The 25,334-nt window shown below is 44.6% G+C and overlaps 1 protein-coding gene across 1 annotated transcript in view; it reads left to right on the plus strand.

Annotated features, from left to right (window-relative positions):
• Nucleotides 1–23,678, plus strand: part of WDTC1 (WD and tetratricopeptide repeats 1) — a 63,603-nt gene extending 39,925 nt beyond the window's left edge. Inside the window, exons 5-16 of the mRNA XM_044667927.1 lie at nt 923–1,034; nt 2,942–3,129; nt 5,878–6,060; nt 7,120–7,214; nt 8,425–8,540; nt 10,011–10,086; nt 10,643–10,739; nt 13,218–13,391; nt 19,204–19,439; nt 20,430–20,595; nt 22,158–22,350; nt 23,384–23,678. Of these exons, the coding sequence (XP_044523862.1) occupies nt 923–1,034; nt 2,942–3,129; nt 5,878–6,060; nt 7,120–7,214; nt 8,425–8,540; nt 10,011–10,086; nt 10,643–10,739; nt 13,218–13,391; nt 19,204–19,439; nt 20,430–20,595; nt 22,158–22,350; nt 23,384–23,581 (1,834 nt within the window). The 3' untranslated portion in view covers nt 23,582–23,678. The remainder of the gene's footprint in view (nt 1–922; nt 1,035–2,941; nt 3,130–5,877; nt 6,061–7,119; nt 7,215–8,424; nt 8,541–10,010; nt 10,087–10,642; nt 10,740–13,217; nt 13,392–19,203; nt 19,440–20,429; nt 20,596–22,157; nt 22,351–23,383) is intronic.
• The last annotated feature ends 1,656 nt before the right edge of the window (nt 23,679–25,334 follow it).

Raw genomic sequence — 25,334 nt, forward strand, 5'->3', positions numbered from 1 at the left:
AAGGCTGAGAGAAGCAGGGCTGGCCAGAGCTGGAGAGGCTTCTTTCTAGAGACCTCTTAGAACAGTCCCTTATCGGACTGGAAATGTAGGGGAAAGTGGAGCCAGAGTTCTTTCTCTATTCCCCATTCCCCACTTGAAAGATTATTTTCCCTTCTTTTCTGACTACCTGATAAAAATCTCCTTTAGTTCCTTAGTCTTCAAAACAGTGGTTCCCTAACCCAGGTTTTTTGATGGCATATCACATTTTTTTTTCAAAAACTGTTTTTGATGCATTTTTTCATTACATTAGTCATTTCAGGGTAGGGGGAAAGAGATGTAAAAAAAAATCAAATTTTCCACTTTTTGTGATTGAACTTTCCTTTGTATCATATTATTTCAAAAACTAGCTTGAAATTCCAAAAAATAAAATACTTCATTTTGTGGTTTAAAAAAATTATCACCTTGTACCTAGCCCTCTAGTCTTTCTAGTACCTAGCCTTTCTAAGAGCAAAGATAGTTCTTGAAGCCTTTCTAGCTTGTTAAAGTTTTGCTCTGCTAGAAAAGTAAAAAACTTATGATCCTTTCCATGTTATGATAAGGAATTGGAAGATTTCAGTGAAGCAAAAACAAGCTAAAATTTTTTTAAGTTTATAGCATATAGCATATTTGACATTTATATGGGATGTCATGATGTCAGACCAACAGTTTAAAAGAATGCAAGTCTCTAGTATGGCCTTACTTCTAGACAAAGGAAAACCTGGGAGTCATGAGAAGAAAAAGCCTGCCTAGAATCTTGGAATGTTAGGGAAGTAAAAGCACCAAAGAACCCCCACAATTAGACCCTAGACTTAGCTCTTGATCTATGGGAGAAATGGCAAGACTAATTGCTTTCTGGGGCCAAGTAGTGTGAGGAACTCAGGACGTCTCCTGCTCTGATCTCCAGCTTGCTAGCATCTGGCTCCGATGACCAACACACCATTGTATGGGATCCCTTACACCACAAGAAGCTCCTTTCCATGCATACGGGACACACAGCCAACATCTTCTCTGTCAAGGTGAGTGGAAGCTAGAGGTGCATTAGGAAGAAGGGGAGAGAAAATGGTTGACAATTGAAATAACCCAATATTTGATGTGAGGCCATTGATGTGATATTGGTCATATTTTTTGAAAAGCTTGGGGCTTAAGCCCCAAAATTATAGTCTTTGTTAGGAACAAGAACCAGTGACATACCTCAGACATTGTCATGCTTCCATATTGGAGAGCTCAAAACTATCCTTACAGCAGATCAGACACAAGGATCCTAGAATATCAGAGCTGAAAGTGGCCTTAGACATCATCTAATTCAACCTCTTCCTTTTGGAGGAAGGAGCTGGAAGTACAGTGAGAGTAAGTAATTTGCCAACGTGATCAACTAGAAAATATTGGAGCTAGAAGGCAACCCCCAGTTTTCTGACTTCTAATTCATTCCTCTTCCCTCTGCTGGGCTACTTCATCTACAGTCTTAAGAGCTAGAAAAGACCACCCACATGTAGTCAATTTCATCATTTTACACATGAGCAACTGAGACATAGAGGAAGGAGATAACTTGTCCACGGCCACTTGATTTGTGATACAAGTGATACACCCTGGATCTGTCCAAAAACAAGGGAAATAATTTTCAAAGTGAGCTTATATTTTTGCACCTTGTTTCAAATTAAATAGGCTCCAAAAGAGACAATATAGTATTTCTGAAATGCCTTAATGGCACAGCAAGTCCTGTGACTAGGCAGGTTGAGACCATTTCTCAGGCTCTGCAGTCTGATTTGAAAAAAGGACCTAGATAAATAGGGCCTCCTACATCCCACCCAGACCAGAGTAAGAGTCTGTTGTAAAACTGTAGCAAGACCACAGGTATGTGCACTGCCAGGGCTCTCCTCCTGCTTATCTCCACTCTGGATCAGTGTTTTCCATCCCAGACCATACTGAATTCTTTCTCCCAAAGTTTCTGGTAATCCCCAAGTACCAATAAATTTGTTTTGGATGGCTGTCATATAGTTAGCAAACATTTATTAAGTGCCTGCTATGGGAAGGGCAGATGGAAGAAGAGATCATTAGTGCAGTAATGGCTTTTTTTCAGTTGTGGGCTTTGTGTATATGAGAGCAGAATAGTACACAGACAGCCTGTGGAAAAATCCCTGAATATCATTGTTTCCAACTAGCTCACATTTCTGTAGCACTTCTCTAGTAGGCTAATTAAGGGCTTTCCTCATCACAGTCCCAGAGCTCCCGTGTTGGCAGCACCCCACAGTTTATAAAGTACTTTCTTCATGGCCCTGGGAGGGAATTATGACAAGTATTATCTCCATTTTATGAATGAGGAAATTGAGCCTCCAAGAGGTTAAAGGCCTTGCTTTAGTGTCACTGCCAGCAAATGGTCTCAAATGGAGCTCTTTTGACTCCAGGTTCAATGCTTTCTGCTGTAGCATGCAGATTTAAAGTTCTTAGAAAAAAAAAAAGAATTTTCATGTTAAATATGAGCATATGATGCCTACAAAGCTCTGCCTGGGGAAGAGGACCTATCTAAGGAAAAGAATTAGAGGTGTGAGTACCTTGTGGATATTTCCCAGACTTACAAGAGACTCATCCTCTCAGTCAGGGAAGTCAGTCTCTGACAGTTGCCCAAAGAGGGCTGAGTTTTATATTCTAGCCACTGTTTCTAATAAAGACTCTTGGGATGGTATCCAGGGAATATAAGTTCCTTGAGGCAAAGACTTTTCTTTTGCTTTTGTCTATACTCCCCAACACTTAGCACAGTAGCTGGCATACAGCAGATGCTTAATAAACGCTTTTTGCTTGGTTGTTTGGGAAAGAGAAACTTTTTGTCTAAAAAAGAGAAATTGAGAAGTTGAGTGACTACCAGAGTCAGAGCTGACTTCTCCCCTGTTTCCCTCCTCTCCTTGACCACAATATTCACCCAAACCAGTTTCTGCCTCATGCTGGGGATCGGATCCTGATCACGGGAGCAGCTGATTCTAAGGTGCATGTACATGACCTGACTGTGAAAGAGACGATTCACATGTTTGGAGACCACACAAACCGGGTGAAGCGCATTGCCACAGCCCCCATGTGGCCCAACACATTCTGGAGTGCTGCTGAGGATGGGCTCATCCGGTAAGAGTCTAGGCACTCTCCCTCCCCTCTAGTGGCTGGCTTCATGTAGAGAGCCTGGCCCAGTCTTTATACTGTTTCATGCCTGGCCAGCTCCTTCCTTCTGGCAGGTTCTCAGGGCCCCATTTTGTTGCCCAAAAGAAATCTGTTTCTTTTCTAGAATAGTATTATCTAAATGTATTTAAAGCAGCAAGAAGAATCATTAAGAATTTTGCAAAATAGTCAACTAATTAGTACTAATATTCTCTCTGTACCTAACCTTATATCCTATGTGATATAGCAAAGGGAATGAGAAGTTATCCAAGAGGAGTATAAGACTGTTAATCCTTAATCAGAAAGAAGACATGATATGAAGACATGTGAAACAATTAGCAAATGATACAAAACAAACCTCCCTAATCTAGGCCCTCATTATTGCCCAGTTGCACTTTTGTAATCTCCTTTTTCTAATTCATCCTTTATACCAGTACCAGAATAATCTTCTATTTTTATAGATCTGGCCACATCACTCCTGCTCAGAAATTTTCAGTTGTTACAATGTTCTTATTAAGTAATGTTCAAATTCTTGAATTTCGATTTCAAGGCTTCTCATGATCTGGTACTGCATTCTCTTTTTTTCCATCATTACTCCTTCCCATGTACTCTTCCCTCCAGCCAATATGGATTACTCACTACCCTCTGTGTATCCATATCCCACCTCTCCAGCCCTGTGAATTTATTTATCTTGTTCCCTTTGCCAAAAATACTTTCCTCTCCCAGCCATACTACATCTATTGAATTCTTACCCATTTTTAAAACAGAGCTCAAATACCTCTTCTGTGAAGGCTTACCTGACCTTTCCTCCCCATCTTCCCTGTCATTGAAATATGACCTTTTTCCCTCTTGAACTTCACATAGTACTCAGATTGTTCCTTCTTTATACACACATATATAATATTTTGTATCTTAGTTATTTGTGTGTATAGCCTACTACCAGACTGTAGGTTCCATAAGGATAGGGACTGTTTTATCCATATTTTTCATTTCCCCCAGCATATACCCCAATCCTTATCAATACAGTAAGCACTCACTAAATGTTTGATTTAATTAATTTGAAGCAGGTAATTCAGGAGAATTCAGTAGATATAAAAACAAATAATGTTGTCCCTGCACTTAAAGTGGAGATAAAAAGCAGGAACAAATGTACTACAAAGTAGAATTTGATAAGCACACAAGGGAGTACAGAAAGTGCTTTGAAAATTTAGTGGAGGGAGAGCTCTTTCTAGTTGAAAGAGCAAGGAAAGGCTTCATAGGGAAACTAGAAAAACCCAGGAACATGTTCAGGGAGCAGAGTAGCTGACTTGACCAGAACAGGGCATGCCAAGGGGAATGGTAAGATAACGCTATAAAGGCAGACTGGGGACAAGTCAAGGAGGGCCTCAAATGCCAGATAAACAGGTTTTTACTTTGTCCCATTGGCAGTAGGTAATAACTGGAGGTTTGGGCCAGAGGAATAGCATGAGGTTATAGAATATTAGAATTGAATGGACTTTGGCCACCATGATCATTTATGCATCAAAAGAACTTATCTGGCAGTTTGTATTGGAGAAATTGGATCAGAGAAATTCAAGGCAGGGAGAAAAGTTCAGTCTGCTATAATCCAGGCAAAAAGTAATGAGGAGCAATGGAAAAATAAAGGAGAAAGCATTTATAGAAGTGGAATTGGCAGGACTTGGCCATTGGGTATGTAGATAAAAGAATTTTTAAGCCTGATTACCTGGAAGGCTGGTGTATACTATTCATAGAAGTGGGAAAATCAGACACAAGAGCCTGTTTGAAAGAGTAAAACAAATTTAGGCTCAGAGATGATGAGTTTGAAGTTCCAGTGGATATCCATTGCATTTGTTCAGGCAAACAGAAGTTTGATTCTTAAGTTTAGGGAAAAGATGAGAGATTGAATTTGGGAATAGCTGCATATTGATTGAAGACATGCTAGGGAAGAAATACAGAAAAAGAAGAGAAGGCTGAAGATGGAACTTTGGAAGATAGGAGGAAGAAAAAAGAGATAGAGGAGAGAGAATGAACCTGTATAGAAAGATCTCATAGTATCCCTTAGAGGAAGATTTCCGTAAGGAAAGTAAGGAAAGTCTGATCAGTGCAGAGAGGTCAGGAACACCAACAACTGAAACAGTTTCAATGGATTTGATGATTGGAAGTCATTGGGAATCTTGTTACGTGCCGTTTCTGGAGAGTGGTGGAGTAGAAACCAGAAGTGAGATAAAGGCAACATATGTATTAATGTTCAGTAACAAAAGCAGAGAGAAAATGGTTTGAGGACTGTGGTAGAGGAGACTCTGGGGTGAGTGAAGTGGGCAGGAGGCACAGGATACTTCTCTTCTTGTGAGACAGGAGGAAAGAAAAAGAAGACAAGGGAAAGAATCAGAAAATTTCAGAGATGTGGAATAGAAGAGTTGAGAAAAGCTTACTTTGGGTGTTCTTGACTGAGGGTGGGGCCTTGAGGAAAATTGGAAAGATTTTAAACAATCACTGTTTCATGTTGAACTCATTTACTTTGATGTGAAAATTCTTGCTTATCATTCCAGCTTCTGGTTTAGTGAGGCCCCCTCACACTTCTTCTCCCTTTGAACTTTCATGTTGCCAGCTTCAACCTCGAAGAAGATACTTAAGAGTCTTCCCCTTTTCCACAGAAGACTTAATCTCTCTGCTACATCCCACACTGACTCTCATCTTCCTGACCCTTCTGTCTTGTAGCCAATATGACCTTCGAGAAAATAGCAAACATTCAGAGGTGTTGATCGACCTGACCGAGTACTGTGGCCAGCTAGTAGAGGCCAAATGCCTCACAGTCAACCCCCAAGACAACAACTGCCTGGCAGTAGGAGCCAGTGGACCTTTTGTGCGGCTCTATGATATCCGAATGATCCACAATCACAGGTATGGCCAGGGTCCCCTCTCTGACCCTACTGTAGGCCACCCCACCAAAGCCACAGTCATGGCTGCCAACTACCTTCCTCTCCTTATTGACCCCCACCCCCTTCTGACTTGGTGGCTATTTTGAGCTGTAAAGGGAATTACCTTCCATTCCATCTCCCAAACTTTCCATTAGGCCCTAAAAAGGATTTTTGATGAGACCTGAACTCCCTCAGGGGACTCTAAAGCAGAACCCGAAGGGGTTTTATCCAGGGTTGCTCTAGAACTTTTTGGAAATAGTTGGTGATGTTCCATTTCTTTCTTCTGGGGAGCTAATGGGCCCAGGACAGGGGTCACCTGTTCTTGGCTTGGCTGCTTCTTTAGGTAGAGCTGTGATCTATATGTGGTTGCTGGCTCCATTGGTACAGATTAAAACCTATCTGTACCTTCCCCACCTGGGCCACACTCCTAGACTGTCTTTGTACTCTTTTTATACGTTGGGGGCCATTGGCCACTTGCTACCATCCCTGAATTGTCTCACTTCCCATATGTAGCCTACTCCTCCCTTTTGCAGCTAAGTGCCCCCATGAGTGCTGACTGATATAACCCCCACATGCACCACCTCTGTTAGTCTTCCATTGCCCATGGAATCTCCTGCAAGTTTGGTTTTTCTGACAGTGCAGTGATTTGTGCCTCACAGCCTTAGTGGGAGTGCCCTCAGCTTGTTTGGGGGAGTGAGGAGTTTGACATGGTGTTTTCTGTGCCTTATGGAACAGTCTACCCCAGAGGGGTAGGCAGAGATCATGGACTTTACATGGAGGGCACCTCACTGGGTAAGATAGGGAAGACACTGCAGGACCTAGTGAGAAAAGAAGAACCCACCATCTACATGGCACTATGCTGGGTACTAGGGCCATCCTTTGAGGCTAGGGACTGCTTGAGTTTATCTTTATAAGCCAGCACTAAGAAGATCCCCAGTACAACTATCTGGTCCTCCACAAGGAGTTTAGCCTCATGTAGCCAGTCATTATACTGCCCTTAGGTAGCGATTCTTTAAGGCTTTATGGTTCTCTCTCCTGGCAGAAAAAGCATGAAGCAGGGCCCTTCAGCTGGCGTGCACACATTCTGTGACCGACGGAAGCCTCTCCCTGATGGTGCTGCCCAGTATTACGTAGCAGGTAGGACTTGTTCAGCCACAGACCCTGGAGAACCTCCTCATTAGGTTGAGGATTTTTTTTTTTTTTTGGAAGGGTGAGGGGTATGACTGACCTTAGCAAAATCCCACTGTTATCCAGGAGCAGAGAGCTATTGGTCCTTTTTGGTAAGGTGGAATGAACTGGTAGTTTATGGAAAGAGCCTCAGGTCTTCTGGGCCTCAGCTCTGCTCATTTGCAACCAGTTCTGTGATATTTGCCTTATCCTGCAGTTGTCTCATCTCTGGGCACAGCTTCCCACTTCTAGCTGATTAAAGAGGCAGGTCATTTCACTGTAAGCCAACCCTTTCAGTGTTAGCAATCAATGGTCTGGAGAGTTACTCTTACTGTGTGGCTCACTTATTTGTCTATACAGTTATAAAGGACCCAGTTCTAACTATTGCCAGAGAAGCTGCCCTACTCTGGTGGTGAAGCAGCCATAGGAAGATTGATAGTCTAAGGATGGGAGGTTAGACAGCTCAGGGTAAGAACTTTGCCATTAATTGGTTGAGTGACTTTAAGGAAACCAAATTAAAAGATGGGCCTACTTACTGGTCATGATGGAGCTGGGAGATCATAATCCTCCTTAACCCAGAAGTATGTTGTTAGGATCAAATGGATGTATGTGAAAGTGCATTGAAAAGCAATTCATATTTTAAAACATTAGGAGAATAAGGCAACTAGGTGACTCAATGGATAGACAGCTAAGCCTAGAGTGGGAAGTCCTGGGTTCAAATCTGGCCTTAGGTACTTATTGGCTCTGTGACTCAGGGCAAGTCTCTTAATCCAAATTACTCAGCCCTTACTATTCTTCTGTCTTAGAACTGATACTTAGTACTGATTCTAAGACAGAAGGTAAGGATTTAATTTTTTTTTTTTAAGTCACTAAGAGAGTGAGTACAGAAATAGTGTCTGGACTAGGAGAGAAGATACCAAGCACCTTCAGAAAAGAGAATTAGGCAAAGGAACTTCCTTTCCTTCCTTGTTCTGGCCAGACATGAAGTCTGTGATAGTGTTGAAAAGAATGAATGCCATAAGTTAACTGTGTGGTGTATCTCTAGGGCTGTGGGTGAGTCTCTACTAACTCATTCATTCATAAGATCTGGCTCTGGGCTAATGGATGTGAGAGGAAGGTGGTGGATGAGTGAAGTTGGAGTGGAGACCTTACTTGCCAGTGGTTTTCCTGTCCCCCACAGGGCATTTACCAGTGAAGCTGCCGGACTACAATAACCGCCTTCGAGTGCTGGTTGCTACCTATGTCACCTTCAGTCCAAATGGTACCGAGCTGTTGGTCAACATGGGAGGGGAACAGGTAGGCACTTTAGTAGGAAATAGCTGAGTCTTATAGGTAACCTTATGTCTAGCTAGTTGAAGTGGTACTGTCTTGACTTTCATAACCAGAGGTCCCCAGGGAATGGTGGCTCTGTATTTCATTGTTTGCTTAAAAAACAAAAAGTCAAAGTAGACCCTCAGAGAAGAGTAAGAAATAGAACTTGCTCGGTATACCAAACAAAACGGTAAGGAGAGTGAGCATGCTGCCATACTGTTAGGAATGGGGCCTTACCCAGCTGGCATATAAGCATACATCCTTTTCTGAGGCAGGAGAATCTGAAGGGGAAACAGGACACATGCCCATGGCGAACAGGTGGCAATTTTCTGTCATCTAGTTAGATGGGTCTTAGATAAAATGAGGCCTTCAGAAAGGTGGTGGTCTTCTGTCCCCCTGTTATGCTAGGAGTACCATGATAGCAAAAATCTGGTCTTACATATCTTTGTATGGCCCCTAGAACTGAACACTAAGCCCTGCACACAGGAATTTAATAAAGAGTTGGTTGAATAAATGTCCTCAGGACCCAAAGAGCTTTGGGCCAAATTTATCATATGCTTATTGAACATTTATTTCTTATTTTAATCTAACTGCAAAATGAGGATAACATTTCTTAGACTGCCCCCCTATTAAGGTTATTTAATGTGTTGAGTAAGCACTTTATAACCCATAAATGGGCATGAAGCATTTCATTATTTGTTGCCTTATATCATTTAATCCCTAACTCTGCCCCTTAGTGGCTGTGTGACTGGATAAATCATACTCCCACTCAAGGCCCAATTGCATCTTCTCTAAAATGGTGGAGTGGGACTCTGGTTTCTAAGGTCCTTCTAGCCCTGAGATACTTTGATCCTGAATGAGACAATATATAAAAGATTCAGTCACTCAAAAGGGAATTGGGGATTGTCACAGGCTGGAGGAGCTGGGGAGAATTTTCTGTGTGTGCTAAGCCTTCTCACTCAGAGTAGCAGGTAAGTAAGGAATGTTCTGTTTGGGGGTCAGACGAGTGCACTAAGAACATGGGTGTGGAGTCTATGGAACAAGATTTGTTTCCCTCACCTGTGAAATGAGGGGAAACAGTATCAGAGATTATTCTTGTAAAGATCTCATGAAAGAATTATAGGAAGCACTTTGTAAACCTTAAAGAGCAGTATGCATTTCAACTGTTAATAACTCATGTCTTTTAGTATGAATTGCCAAATATTCCTCAGAGACCTCTTGTTCTGGAGCTGCCTAATGCCTTGGTAGTTCCTTGTCTGGCAAGGCATCAAGTACTATTTGCTATGAACTCTCCCTATTATCTACTTGGCACTCACTAGATCCTGACTTTAGGTTTGCCCCGAAGAAGGTAGAGTCTTTGCCTCTTATTAATGACTATGAGACTATTTCCTGGCCTCCATTTGCATCTAGCTTTTATCTTTCGGTCTCTTTCTCACTCTCTCAATTTGCCTCTAGGTCTATTTGTTTGACCTGACATATAAGCAGCGACCATATACCTTTCTCCTGCCAAGGAAATGTCACTCATCAGGGGGTGAGTGTGGGAATGGGAGGACCCAAGTTCCTAACACTAGTTTTCTTCCTAATCAAGATCAAAATGGAGGCATTAATGACTACCTTTATTGTCAGGGTGATCCCATGAAGGCCAGGTCTCAGTCCTATATAGAGACATTTCGAGATGATGTGTCTCTGTTTTCCTTCCCTCTGATTCATCTGTAAATGTATTTTACTACTACTATTCCCCCTCCCCAACTACCAGGCTGGGTTTGTACCCCCTGAACAACCATCATAGGTTATGTTGATCTTTCTTGGATATTGATAGGGTGGATTGTCAGACTGCCTTTTCCTCCAACCTTCTCCCATTATGGAACTTTGTCCTTTGGAACAGTGCTCTGTGCCTCCCTCCCCTTTCTTATGGCATGGCTGGGAGAATCTTTAAGCCTATTTTGTCTGCCATCCAATGGACTTTCCCTTCAGGTGTCCAGTGCCTGGGTTTGGGGTGGGGGTGGGGGATGGAATAGAAGCAGCAGAATCCCTGCCTGGAATTTAAGCTGTCCCTTTCTCCTTTCTTCTTCCCCCAAACCCATCAGAGGTCCAGAATGGCAAGATGCCCACCAATGGCATGTCCAACGGGCTCCACTTGCACAGCAATGGCTTTCGATTGTCAGAGGGCAGATCACATGTAAGGTAATATCATCTTTTAGGCTGCTGTACTTCTTGCTGTTGAGGGTCAAAGCAGGGAGGCTGACATGTCTCCTGTCAAATGACTTGGCACCTTTTGTGGTCTTCCCAAAGAGGGAGGGAAAGGATACAGATTGCTTAGAGACAAGAGCTACAAGAAGGTGATGTAGAGTAGTTTGTGGGTGGAGAAGCTGTTTTATTCCTTCTTCCTAGTCAGACCTCTGGGAATGAGGAATGTGTCATGTCATGCCATCCCAACCCCAAAGTTTGCTTTGTCCTCAATCTATCCTACTTTGATTTTCTCCTTTCTCCGCTCTGTCCCCTATAGTTTCTAAGTTTCCTGTAAAAATAGGATGGCTAGGAACCACTTCCAACACACAAGAACTGGGTGAGAGAGATAATGTAATAGCTGAGGAACATTTGGGAATTTTCTTGGGCAGTAGGATTGGCATTTTCTAGCTCCTTAACTGGAGGCCAAGATCAGGGAGTTGGAATTTTCTAACTCATGAGTGAAGTATTATGATTCTGTGACTCCTACATAGCTTTGATAGGCATTATTAGTTGTATATGTTATAGAGGCAGGAAAATGATTCAAGCAAGGGACTCGAATCTATGATCGAGAAATTCACTTTAGTTCAGAGGACATTATTAAGCACCTGCCATTTTGTCAAGATCCCCAAAGATCTTGACAGTTGTTAGGTTTAATCTAACAAGAAGTTCAGAAAAATATTCTAAATTTTAAAAAAGGGGGAAAAATGAAGTTCAACAAGTGATGAACGTGAAGCCTTACACTTAACTTCTAAAAATTAGCTTCAAAGAAAAGATGAGGAAGGCAGGGTTAGAGAACAGTTTGCCTGGAAAAGAGCTGGGGATTTTAGTGAACCACAAGCTCCATATAAGTCAGCAGTATGATGTGGCAGCCAGCCATTCTAATGCCATTTCAGGCTACATAAAGAGAGACATTGATTTCAGGAACAAAGGAATTATAATTTTTGTGTCTCCTACCCCAGTCAGAATAAGTCTGGAGTATTGAGCTTATTTCTGACTTCTAGAGCTTAAGAAGACCTCATCTGGAGAGCATCCTGGAGTAAAAGGATTCATGCCATATAAAGATCATTTGAAGGAATTGGGAATATTTAATCTAGAGAAAAGAGTTAAGGGAACAAGGTAGCTGTTTTAAGATATTGAAAGGTTTTTATATGAAAGGCAGAGTTAGATTAGTTCTGTTTATTCTCAGAGGACCAAACTAGGAGCAATGGTTGGAAGCTTCAAGCTTTCTAACACTGAGAACTGTCCAGAAGTAGAATGGATGGACTGCCTTGGTAAACTGTGGGTTCCTCTTCGTTTTGGAGGGCTTATATCAGAGTCTAGAAAACCCACTTGTCTATTATAGTGGAAATTCCATTTAGATTTAGGTTGAACTAGATGACTGCTGAGTTACCTCTCATCTCTAACATGGGATTCTTTGATGTACAGGGCCCTGTGTTAAACATTCAGATGACAGAGGAAATAAGGTTAACACCTGCCTTCAAGGAGCTTATAATCTAGGAATAAGGTGTGTGTACAAGTTCCAAAAATTAATAATTGCACAGAAAGGGTCAAAGAAGATGGCCAGGCTGAGAATCAAGAGGGCTGTACCTTAGGGGAAATAAATTCGCAGAATGATTGATGGGAACAGCAAGACCAGAGGCAGAAAGGTCCATAAAGAAATAGTGAGGTGTTGGAATCTGATTGCAGATCCGAACACGCTGTCCTTCATTTTATTTCTGTCATGAGTTTTTATTGTATATGTGATATGTGTCTTCAGTCCCATCATGAGCAATATGGAAAAAATATTGAATGAAAGCACAGATATAACCTATATTAAGCTAGTTACCCCCTCAGGGAGGGGAAAAGGAGGAGAGAATCTGAATCACAGAATGTCAGAAAACAATTGCCAAAAATTGTTTCTATGTTTAATGAAAAGAAATAAAATGCCCTCAAATAGATAATGAGGGCTTGAGCTCAGTAGCAGAGAAAAAGGGACACACAAGAGACGGGTGCTAGAAGTACAATCCACAGGAGTTAGCAGCTAACTGGATGTGAAGTGAGAGAGACAGTAGAGTGAGGATTTGAGCCTGGGTAAAGGGATGCTGGGTGGAATCTCCACCAATGGACAAGCCAGGCAAGAGGCAAGTTTTGGAGAGAAAGATGATGAGTTTGAATTTTTAGTTATCTAAATGAAACTGTGGGGGAGGGGAGAGGGAGAATACGGGGAGTTTTGCTAACACAACTCAGTTCGTTCTATTCTTTTATCTGCATCTCTAGGGCAGGTACTGGAGGCTGCCCTTCTGAGTGAGGTTTAAGGAAGGGGGTAGCCAAGTTCCCTGGCCACCACTCCATGTCTAGCAGGGTTGGCCTAGTCTGCCCTGTCCCAGTATACAGAGTTACCTAACCCTGTGCTCTCCTGCTTTGACTTTCTCCCGTTTTCCCTCTTTTCTGTAGTCCCCAAGCAGAGCTGCCTCCATCCTTAGAGCGAGTAAAGCAACAAGCTAATGAGGCTTTTGCCTGCCAACAGTGGACTCAGGCCATCCAACTTTACAGCAAAGCTGTGCAGAAGGCCCCCCACAATGCTATGCTTTATGGGAACCGAGCTGCTGCCTACATGAAGCGGAAGTGGTAAGTGAACCCTACAGCCTGATCGACTGTCGGGCTAGAATACCTGGGCATCCTTGGGCTCAGCTTGGTATCTGGCCAACCTGGCTCCTCATCCCAGGAAGCAGAATAACTGATGCCAAGACAGGCTCATCCCTGGGCCACTTTGGACCAGTCACCACCATTCTTTGGGCTTCCTCTAGTTCTAGAGAATTTCTGAAGTCCTCTCAGCTTGGCTGTGTGTCACTTCTCTGTATGAGCCTCAGTTACCTCATTTGTAAAGTAGGGATAATAGTCTTGGCTTTAGCTGCTTCCTTCTAGGGTCACTGTGAGAAAAGGACTATCAAGCACTCTGGTGTCAGCTGCTATTTGTGGGGCTTTCTCACTGTTTCCCATGGGCCAACTTAGCAAAATTCACAGTCTTTCTCAATTTGAGCACCAAAGGATGAATTCAGCAACTCATGAAGCCCTTCTTAGTCCCAGATGTATTGTGATCCATATGAGTGGGAACCACAGATATTTAAGGTATCAAAGTCTGGATTGGAGGTTTTGCCCTATCCCTGGGAACTTGGCTTTTCCCCAAGAAGGAGGAGAACCAAGAGAATCCCCACACATTGGCCCAGATCCTATGGCCATAGCACCTGAAATCCACATTACTACTAAACTCCCTCTAATCCAGTGCACACTGATTGAGCAGAAGAGTTTGGGGGCTTCCTTGAAACCAAATGTGGATGAGGGCAATAACTACAAAAGATGTAGTACAGGGGCAGCTGAGTAGCTCAGTGGATTGAGAGCCAGGCCTAGAGACAGGAGGTCCTAGGTTCAAATCCGGCCTCAGACACTTCCCAGCTGTGTGACCCTGGGCAAGTCACTTGACCCCCATTGCCTACCCTTGCCAATCTTCCACCTATAAGTCAATACACACAAAAGTTAAGGGTTTAAAAAAAAAAAAAAAGATGTAGTACAGATTCTAGGCAAAGAAACCCATTGGTGTCCATCTAGAGAAGTGATTCTCCAGCTTTTTTGACCCTGGATGCTTTTAATCCAGACAGAATCCTGGAGACATAGGGCCTTTTGTGAGACTGAGCTTCTCTTATAGGCCTACAGGTTGGACTTTGTTTTTTAACATTATTTAATTGATTAATTAAGAGAATTTTTCCATGGTTACATGATTTATGTTCTTTCCCACCCCTCCTCCTATAGCCAACACACAATTCCACTGAGTTTTACATGTGTCATTGATCAAGACCTATTTCCATATTATTGATATTTGTGCTAGGGTGATCACTTAGAGTCTATATCCCCAGTCATATCCCCATCGACCCATGTGATCAAGCAGTTTTTCTTCTGTGTTTCTACTCAATTCTACTTCGGTGTTTTACACAATTCTTCCTCTGACTGTGGAGAGTATTCTTTCTCATAAGTCCCTCAGAACTGTCCTGGATCATTGCATTGCTGCTAGTAGAGAAGTCCATTACATTCAATTGTACCACAGTGTATCTGTCTCTGTGTATAAGGTTCTCCTGGATCTGCTCCTTTCACTCTGCATCAATTCCTGGAGGTCTTTCCAGTTCACATGGAATTCCTCCAGTTCTTTATTCCTTTGAGCACAATAGTATTCCATCACCAATAGATACCACAGTTTGTTCAGCCATTCCCCAATCAAAGGACATACCCTCATTTTCCATTTTTTTACCACTACAAAGAGTGTGGCTATAAATATTTTTGTACAAGTCTTTTTCCTTATTATCTCTTTGGGGGTACAAACCCAGCAGTGGTATGGCTGGATCAAAGGGCAGACAGTCTTTTTAAAGCCTTTTGAGCATAGTTCCAAATTTCCATCCAGAATGGTTGGATCAATTCACAACTCCACCAGCAATGCATATTTAATGTCCCTATTTTGCCACATCCCCTCCAACATTTATTACTTTCTTTTGCTGTCATGTTAGCCAATCTGCTAGGTGTGAGTTGGTACCTCAGAGCTGTTTTCATTTTCATTCCTCTAATTATGAGAGATTTAGAACAATTTTTCAAGTGGTTATTGATAGTTTTGATTTCTTTATCTGAAAATTGCCTATTTGTGTCCCTTGCCCATTTATCAATTGAGGAATGGCTTGATTTTTTTATACAATTGATTTAGCTCCTTGTATATTTTAGTAATTAGACCTTTGTTGGAGGTTTTTGTTATAAAATGCTTCTTCCCTTTCCATCACATTCTTGAGATATAATAGGACTTCTTTTTCCGGTTATGGGAAAGTTGGGTCTACATCCATTTCTGTTCTTTCTGGCAGCTACTTGCTCCAAAGAACACCATTGGAAAAAACCAGTGAATGCCCAAGACTGGGCACCTTTCTGCTCATAAGTCCTTCCCCATGGGATGTAGACATTAAACGATAACTCTAGTCCAACTATCAATAATATGGAATTGGGTCTTGATCTATGATACATGTAAAACCTAGTGGAACTGTGCATCAGCTAAGGGGGGAGGCTTGGGGGACTTGGAGGAGAGGGAAAGAACATGAAATGTAACTAGGGGAAAATACTCAAAATAAAAATTAAAAAAAAAAATAAGTCCTTCCCCATGGTTCTCAGTCCAGCTTCATACCTGTCCCTGTTACATAATAGTGTCCTTTTCTAGCTACTGATGGAAGCCTAGAGTTTCCTAGAGTTAGACAATATTTTATTTGAACCCATGGGATCAGTCTGAGTTGTTTTTATCTTTCCTGCTGCTAGTGGTTTGTTCTGCTAGTTCTGTCCAGGAGGTGGTGGATGATTTCCATTCCTATCACCCTCTATTTTACCATCTTTTGAACATGTTCTACCTTGTCAGTGACCTTCCTAAAATGTGACTCCTAGATCTGAACATCTATACCAGTGATGGTCAAACTCTACAACCCTTCAGGCCAGATGTGGCCCCCTGAAATGTTCTATCCAGCAGTACAACATTATTTCTAATCTGACAAATACAATGAGTAGGATACAATACAATGAAACTTCGAAAGAGTTCCTTTCCTTTGGCCCCCTCTTTTAAAAAGTTTGCCCATCACTGGTCTATACCATTCTAAGGTAAAGAGAGCAGATGCCCCCTGACCTATTCTGAGTTCTAGTGCAGCTTAGATTGCATTAACTTTTGATTTTTGGCTACTAGATCATGCTATTGACCCTTACTGGGTTTTTTGTGGTCCTCAGAGAGAGGAAAGCTGTGTCCTTTTGCCCGAATACATTCTTGAAAATCACTCTCCTTGTGCTTGCTCCCTTCTAGCTCTGATTTACTCCTCTGTTGCTGATCCAGCTTTCCTACCCCATGGGTGTTTCTTGGCTTGGTCTTTTTTTTTCTTGGACTCATTCTCAGGCTGTCCCCAGTTTCTCTCTCTTTGTCCTTGCGCCTTTGAGAGGGACGTCTTATAGACAGTAATTGGCTTTCAGGGCTGCAGCAGTTCCTGAGTCACTCCCACTTATTCTGGTGTCTGATGGATCATGATAGATTCTCTATCTCTGCATGACTGCACCACCTCTTCCCTCTGCCCCTCTGCCATTTTATTGTCAGACAATCCTAATCCAGTATGGCAGCTTCAGAGGTCTGATGACCCAGACACTACATCCTTTTCCTTCTGCTTTTGATGCCAAGTCTTGAAGCTGAGAAGTTCATAGGAACTCTGAGCATCCTTCCTTGTTAGCCATTGACTTTGCATGTGTTATAGCCAAAAGCACTGTGAATTTTGCTTGCTTTGCTTGCACTGTGCCAGCCACTGCTGCCTAGAAACTCTGAATATTCATGTCTAGCCTACATTGTCCTAGTTGGTATTAATCTTTTTTGGACTAAAGGTAAGGCCCCTCATTAATATGAATAAAGAATCTCCTAACATTGTGGCATTATTCAAATTTGCACATTTCCATTGGGCTGGAACCAGTTATAGGTAGTTCTCACTTTATATAGATGGACCCTTCCACAGACCTATATATAAAGTTATTTTTATATAATGTGGATTTGTCTGCAGACATGGGGAAGGGAGGGACGGAGTAGGCCAGCACACATAGGATCTGTGGAGAGAGTGGTAAGCAGTGAGCAGAAGCAGGAGAACAATTGATAGAACGACAATAATATTGTAAAGACAGGGAATTTTGAAAGCCTTAGGGTCTGTGATCAGTGTAATGATTGACTACAATTCCAAATGACCAGGATTGAAACATGCTGCCCAACTGCTGACAGACTTGAAGAAGTGCAGAAACATTTTTTTTAAAGGCCAATGAGGGATTTTGTTTTGCTCGACTGTACATGTTTTAATAGGATTCTATTTTGTTTGATTTCTCAGTACAGGGAGGGAGAAGGTGGGAGGGAGAGGGAATATAGACTTATTGATTTAAAATTTTTTATTTAAAAAAAAAGAATGGGAGGGAGATAGAGATATGTTTGTAGATATCAGAGAAGGAATCAGTAGATAGGGAGAGACTGAAGATTAGTGGCAATGGGGGTGCTAGTGGGCTTAATGTGCTGTTATCAGATTAACACCATGGGCTTTTAATGAGTCTTATTCCTAGAATAGAGCCAGGTGACCAGGGCATGGCCTTTATACCTTGGTAATAGTGATGGTATCAGCAGATTTTACCACGACCTGGTACTGGGCACTGTGCAAAGCAGTCTGGCGTGCACTATGGCCTTATCCTCTGTCTCTGAACAGGACTGGGTGGAGAAGAGGGGGTGCTGTGGCTTTCCAGGAGGACAAAAATGTTAATAGGGGTAACTTGCTCCCAGGCCTTCTGCTGTGGCCCTCTGCTGGCCTCACTCCCTGTCTCCTCCAATCACCCAAGGTTGACTTTTTAAAGAATATAGATTGACTGGTAGAGGGAGAGAAGCCCTCCGAGACATCGTCCCCTGGGATTTACGTGTACCCCCTTGCCCTCACCTTATGCTAGGCCCCCTCCACTCCCCACTGAGGAATGGAGAGAGCGGGGGGGGGGGCAGGGGGGGGTACTGGCAGAAAGAAGAAACTTCTGAAAAGGAGCAAGTGGATGGATGGTGCCTGGGGTGGCAGCATGTCTTTGTGCTGTTTGCCCACCAGGGGGCAGCCTTGCCTTGTTCTTGCTGTCAAGGCATGTGCTTGCTTGCAAGCTAGGTGTCATTTGGCTTTCTTTTCTTGGATGTGCCTCACATTTTGGAGAGGAAGGCTGGGAAATAGAGAATCCTAGAGTAGCCAGTCAAGCTGGGGGGCCCAGCCTCTAGAGAGCCGTCATTCATTAATAGCTGATATGAGTAGACTGCTGGGCTTGGATTCTCTCATTCCATCCTTCTAGGCCTCCTACGGGGGATATCTCCATTTGTGGTTAAAAAAATTGTGTCTCCCAGAAGTTGGGACTCTTCAATGATTTCACTGCTAGGGTCCAAGCCAGAATTCAAAGGGGTCTCTTTGGTGTCAGGCTCTCTGAGCCAATTCTCCCATTTTACAAAGAAGGGAACCGAGGCCTAGAGAGGTGAAATAAGTTGTCCAAAGTCACACAGTCAGTGACAGAGCCACAGCCAAGACCACTTCAGTTCACTTCTACACTTGAGAATGGGGCTTTTTTCTTCTCTGAAGTCCTCCATCGCCCGTCCAGGAGCTAGCTAGAATGCCCAGTGAGATTCTCTAAATGAGATTGGAAAGAAGAGGTAGGTTGGGGACAGGAAAAAATGAATGGGGAACTTCTACCCCCAGGGGTTTGACCATCACTGCTGCCTAGCCCTGCTCCTAGTTAGGCCAAGGTTTGGGCTTAGGGGAGATAAAGGGACTAGTGAAGGTAGCATTCCTTCCCTCTTTTCCCCTGCCTCCATTCACCTGCTTGTGCTATCCTGTCTCCTTAGGGATGGGGACCACTATGATGCCTTGAGGGATTGCCTCAGGGCCATCTCCCTGAACCCCTGTCATTTGAAGGCTCATTTCCGCCTAGCCCGATGCCTCTTTGAGCTCAAGTATGTGGCTGAGGCCCTGGAGTGTCTGGATGACTTCAAAGGGAAATTCCCAGAGCAGGCCCACAGCAGTGCCTGTGATGCTCTAGGCCGAGACATCACTGCAGCCCTCTTCTCTAAGAGCGATAGCGGTAAGTGATGAGCCTCTCCCCTGCCAATGTAGGGGCCAAGCTCAGAGAGACACAATGATTCTCAGGTTTGTATTGCTACTTAACCCTAACTGTGCCAACACCTTCCTTCTGCTTTATCTCCCTGAGCCAGACATCATCAAGGGCAGGATCAAGTTGGGCTCAAGACCTAGGCACAGATTCCAGAAAGGTCTTACAGATCATCTGGTCCAACAAAAACCCAGAGGGGGCAGTGATTTCCCATGGTCACATAGCTCTCAACAAAGTCAGGCTCCAAGAGTCTTATGTGTGTGCTTCACTTTGCACTTCTTGTTTTGGGCTGGTCTTAGTCTTATCCCAGCTTGTGTTCCTGTGAAGGCAGACTTGGACTATTTTTTCAGTTGAGGTCCTTAGCAAAGTATTCAGTCTCTCTGGAACTTACTTGCCTGTTCTATAAAATGAGAATAGCAATTCAGTTTGGGTCAACAAGCACCTACTATGTGCAAGGCCCAGGGGATGCAAAGAAACAAAAAACAGGCCCTCTTATCAAAGAGCTTACATTCTCTGGTGAGACTTCACATGCATAAAGTCCTGGAGTTGGAGATATCTAGGCCCTAGACAGCTAGGACCCCTCCTAGCCAGTGTCTAAATTCCTTGATTGATTTAGAAAAATCTACTCAGTCAGAGATCTTGGGTTCTTTCTCCCATCCCTGGAAAATGCAAATAATGTCTGAGACTGGCAGAGTCCTGATGATGACTAGTGAGTACCCAAGCCCTCTTCCCCAGCAGAACAGGAAGAATCTTGGGAAGAGGCTTCTCTGTCCTCCACACTTTTGCTCATTGTGGCCACCTAAAGTAAATCTGACTCAGCCCCATCCAGAATTGTCCCTCCATCCTTGTTCTTATTGAGCTCTGTCCTGGCACTTGACCAAGTTTTGTACAAAGCATCTGGGCTGAAGACAGGGATGGGAGCAGAGCAGGCTGCTCATCGACTCTGCCTCCTTCTCCCCACAGAGGAGAAGAAGAGCGGTGGTCCTGTCCGATTGAGGAGCACCAGCCGAAAGGACTCTATCTCAGAGGATGAGATGGTCCTGCGGGAGCGGAGCTATGACTACCAGTTCCGGTACTGTGGGCACTGCAATACCACCACAGACATCAAGGAAGCAAACTTCTTCGGCAGGTCTGTGAGTTGGGATTCCTTCTACTCCGAGCACTAGCCAGTGGCAGGAGGACAGAAGCCTCTGTGCACACCAAGCTGGCTTTCCTTACCCTGGAAGAGAGCCAGCAAGGACTCTTAAAACCTAGCCCTACTGGGATTTGGAAAGGGGCTCATGAGATGGAGCCCCTGGAATCAGTATTGGGAACCCTATGTGCTTAGTCCTGTACTAGGTACCAGATGAGGGGTCTGGGGAGGAAGAGAATACCCCACAGTGAGATCATCTCATTTATGAATGCCTTCTCCTGGGCAAGAACCCTGTGCTTACTGCTGGCAGAGAAAATGTAGCTAAGAAGCAACTCCTGCCCTCATGGAACGCTCAGTCTAGTAGGGATTAAAGATCAAGAATAGCTATCATGTGCTATTCTGAAATACAAATCAAGGCCTGGCTGAGTTCTAGAGGGGTGGCTAGTCCTGGGCCAAGAGAGCAGGGAAGCCCAAATAATGATCACCGACACCAGCATTTATGTAATGCTTTAACATTTGCAAAGCATTTGGTATCTGTTCTCTTATTTGGTCACATTCCCCTTTTTTTGGAGGAGGTAGCATTTGAATTGGCTCTTAAAAACTGGATAGGAGAATACTAATACACTGTTGTTTTTCAACCATTTTGGGGAGCAATTTGGAATTATGCCCAGAGTTCTAAAACTGTGTATACCCAAGGAGATCAGGGGAAAAAGAGAAGAACCTATACAATCCAAAATATTTATGGCAGCTCTCTTTGTAGTGGCACAGAACTGGACATCAAGGAGATGGCCATCATTTGGGAAATAGCTGACCAAGTTGTGGTGTATAAATGTGACAATACCATTGTGCTATAAAAAACAATGAGCAGGTTAATTAAAAAAAAAACTTGGAAACTCCTATGTGAAATAATGAAGAATGAAACAAGTAGAACCAAGAGAACATTATATACAGCTTCAGAATTAATATTCGAAGAATGACTTGTGAATGTCCACCTCCAGAGAATGAACTGATTAATAGGAACACAATATATATGCATATCTTTGTCAGGTGATACCTTCTATGGTGCAGGGAGGAGAGGGAGAGGCTGAGATACTTGGAAATAATTCTATTTAAAAAAATTGGATAGGAATTCATCAGGTGAAGAAGGCTTAAGGAAGACATCACAGGCCCAGGGAACAGCATGAGGAAGGTACAGAGATGGAAAGGTCCAAAGTATGTTTATGGTGGTGGTATAGAAGAAAGTGGATTGGAGTTCAGAGCCTTGGGTTTGGATCCTGCCACTTCAACGTCAGGTTCCTCATCTCTAAAACTCCCAGGGCTGTTTACATAAAAATGGTTTATTCTTATTATTCATTACCAAAAATGTAGTAGCTTAGAGTAGAGTAATACTTGGGGGCTCCCCTGGCCCATTCCTCTATTACATAGGGTATGGTTTTCTCCCTGCTCCTCGAGTCTGGAATCCCAACAGCTTCTGGAACTGAAGTCAAGGTTGGAAGATTGTGAATGCTGGCAGTAACTCTACCCACAGTGATGAACTTCTTCCTCCTTTCGTCCCCCAGCAATGCACAGTATATCGTCAGCGGTTCTGATGACGGCTCCTTCTTCATCTGGGAGAAGGAGACTACCAACTTGGTGCGTGTGCTCCAGGGGGATGAGTCCATTGTCAACTGCCTGCAGCCCCATCCCAGCTACTGCTTCCTAGCCACCAGCGGCATCGACCCTGTTGTGAGGCTCTGGAATCCTCGGCCAGAGGTAAGAGGCAGAGGAGAGAGTGAGAGAGATGGGTGTGATCTTGGAATTAAAAGACCTAGACCCGTCCCCCAACTCTTAGCCCTTCCTAACTGGGTGTTCTTGAGCATCCTGAGCCTTGACTTCTCTGAGCCTCCTTTTCAGAAGAAAGGCCATGTATATCCTTCTCCAGGTTGTTTTGAGGGAAACCTTGAGAAACTACAAAACCCTATGACCATGGCTTCTGATCATCCTTGTCTTCCCCTCTCTGAGAAGGAGCCTCTGGGCTCTCCCTGAAGTTGTTTCATTTCTCCCAGAATTGATCAAACCCCTGCCATTTCCATCCCTGAGGAAGATAGCAGAGAACTAAGAGCCAGTCCCTTCCTGAGGGTAGCTTACAGCCTCAGAGGGCAGACAGGACTGGCTGTGTATGTGAAACAATTCATGGAGTGCTGAAATGAGCGGCGCCCCTTAGAGGGAAGGGGTGCTGTAAGAGTCTTGTAGGCCAATTCACATTTCTTGTGTGCTTAAAGATTGGCCATACAGCCCTGTGAGTGTAAACATCGTGAGGGATATGATCAGAGAGATGAAGTTACCTGTCCGCAGTCATATACCTAGAAAGTCAAGGAAAAATTCCTGGAGAAGGAGGCATTTGCTCTGTCCCTGGAGAAGTGAGCCAGTGTTTGGATTCTTTGGACTCGAGCTCCATGGGGGACACCTGGCATACGTGGACTTTCTCATCTAGGCTGGCCCCTGTGCTTTTCCCCCTTCCCTTAGAAACCAGACAGTTTTCTCATTGAAAATAGAGTTTGCCCCCACTTTTACCAGGAAACCCAGCAGGCTCCATAAGACAGTCAGAAAGATTCTTGCTCAGTCTTTGGGATTGACAGCTTGAGAACAGGGGAGGCCATTGCCATCACAGCAAGTCTCAGCTCAGGCCTTTGTCCCTTAGAGCAGGACTCCTCAAGGCCCATTTCTCCCAGGTAGAAAATAGGTGAGACTTACTTCCTTCTCAACCCATGTTCTCCCTTTTTCTGTCCTCCTGTCCCCTCCTCAGAGTGAAGACCTCACAGGACGAGTGGTCGAGGACATGGAGGGGGCTTCTCAGGCCAACCAGCGCCGGATGAATGCTGATCCCCTAGAAGTGATGCTCCTCAACATGGGCTATCGGATCACAGGCCTGAGCAGTGGAGGCGCTGGGGCTTCTGACGATGAGGACAGCTCTGAGGGCCAGGTCCAATGCCGGCCCAGCTAAGGCCCAGCCCATGCCTCCCATCTCCTCACAGAGGAGGAGGAGGAGGAGGAGGAAGAGGAGGAGGGGTTTGGTTTTGGTTTTTCTTTTTGTTTTTGGGTTTTTTTTTTAATCCCCCTCCAGGCCCCCCCACTCTGTTTTGTTTGTTTGTTTGGGGGTGGAGGGTGGGGGACGGTACAACTCATTGGCTTCCAGACTCTTGGGGGTGGCAGCCCCAGGCCCAGAGCAGAAGCTTCTTCCAACAGTCTTCCTCCTCCTGCCCTTAGCAGCAAGTCCTCTGGTGTCAGGCTGCTGGGAAAGGGGCTAAGGCATGTGTGAAGGCAAGAATGTAGCCCCAGTTAGTGGAGCCCTTCTATGACTACAGAGGGGATCATGGGGTGTGAAGAAGGAATCTCGGGCTATGAATGCCCTCGACTGTGGTCAGTTTTTGCCCTTGAATCCCTGGAGAACTGGCCTGTCTCCCTATGTCCTCCGGGGGGTCAGGGATGAGGCCTTGGCCAAGTCTGGCATCTGCTCCACATTCCTGCTCACATCCTCCCTATAGGGAGGGTCCTAAGGTGGTGGGAGTAGACAGGGAAAGAGAAACCTCAGCCCACCCTGGCTGGCTAATCCAGCCTCATAGGAGGGGAGCTTCTTGGTCCCCACAAATGTCCTGGCCCTCAGCTCTCTCACAGGCAGCCTCAATTAACTCATTCCCTTTCTTTTCCTGGGAAAGTGGTTGAGGCCTAGAGCCACTGGCCCTGGCAGAGAATAGCCTTTCACTAGCTAATGCCCCCTCTCCAACTCTGCTTGGCCTCACTGTGACCTCTGCCCCAGAGCCTCTTGTCATCCTCCCCTCCCACTGCCCCTCATCTCTTCCAGCATCCAGGCTCAGCGTACTGCTATGTAAGGGCTCTGTTCCACCACCCCTCCCAGCTGTGGAGTTCTCTCTTCTTCCTTTCCCGTTCCCTCTACAGTTCCCTCTTGTGCTGAGCCTGACCACCAAGGAAATGACAGCTTTTCTGTCTGCCTCCTGCTCCGCAGGGGCCACCCCACCACACAAGGACACCCACATGTGCCCTTGGAAAAGGGCAGCTGAGGCTCAGCCAGCTTTGGGGAGAAAGGGGGGTCTAACTCACCCTTGCCGCCAAGCCCTCCTCTCCCCGTAGAGTGCTTTACCCCCTGCTCCTCAGGCCCGTGCTCCTCCCCATCTCCAAACCAAGGACACTCGGGGAAAGTGGATGCCGTTCTCCCTGCCCTCCAACATGTAGACTCCAGCCACACGACCCTTTGGAGGGAGGACCCCCTCTGAACACCTCGGCTCTGCTGGGGAGCAAGGCCGGAGATCATTTTTTAAATCCATTTCATTGTTTTAAAAATAAAATTGGGGGGGGGTGTAAGAGGGAAGATGGACAGTGAAGGCCTGGAGGCCTCTTTCTGCAGCTTCGCTCCCAGTGAGGCAAGGGGCAGCTTCTCCCCACTTTCCCTCACCCCTCCCTTTCCTCCTTCCTGTCCTTGCTTGGTAATGAAGTATATTTATTGGTGAAGGAGACAGCTGCTGCTGGGACCTGATCTCTCCTCTCTTTTCCCTGACTTCTCCTCTAGCCCGGAGAGGGAGAGGGAGGGGGGAAGGTAGGGCTCCCTGGGGAGGTGAGGCCTGGCATCGCCCCTTAGCTTTCCTCATCACTCACTCTGCTCCAGCCCAGGGCCCCCCCTTCCCCCACAGTGTGGAAGAAACACAAAAGCCTTACTGTCCACTTGGGCAGGAGCAGAATAT

Source organism: Gracilinanus agilis, chromosome 3, assembly GCF_016433145.1.
Source record: "Gracilinanus agilis isolate LMUSP501 chromosome 3, AgileGrace, whole genome shotgun sequence".
NCBI classification, from domain to species: domain Eukaryota; kingdom Metazoa; phylum Chordata; class Mammalia; order Didelphimorphia; family Didelphidae; genus Gracilinanus; species Gracilinanus agilis.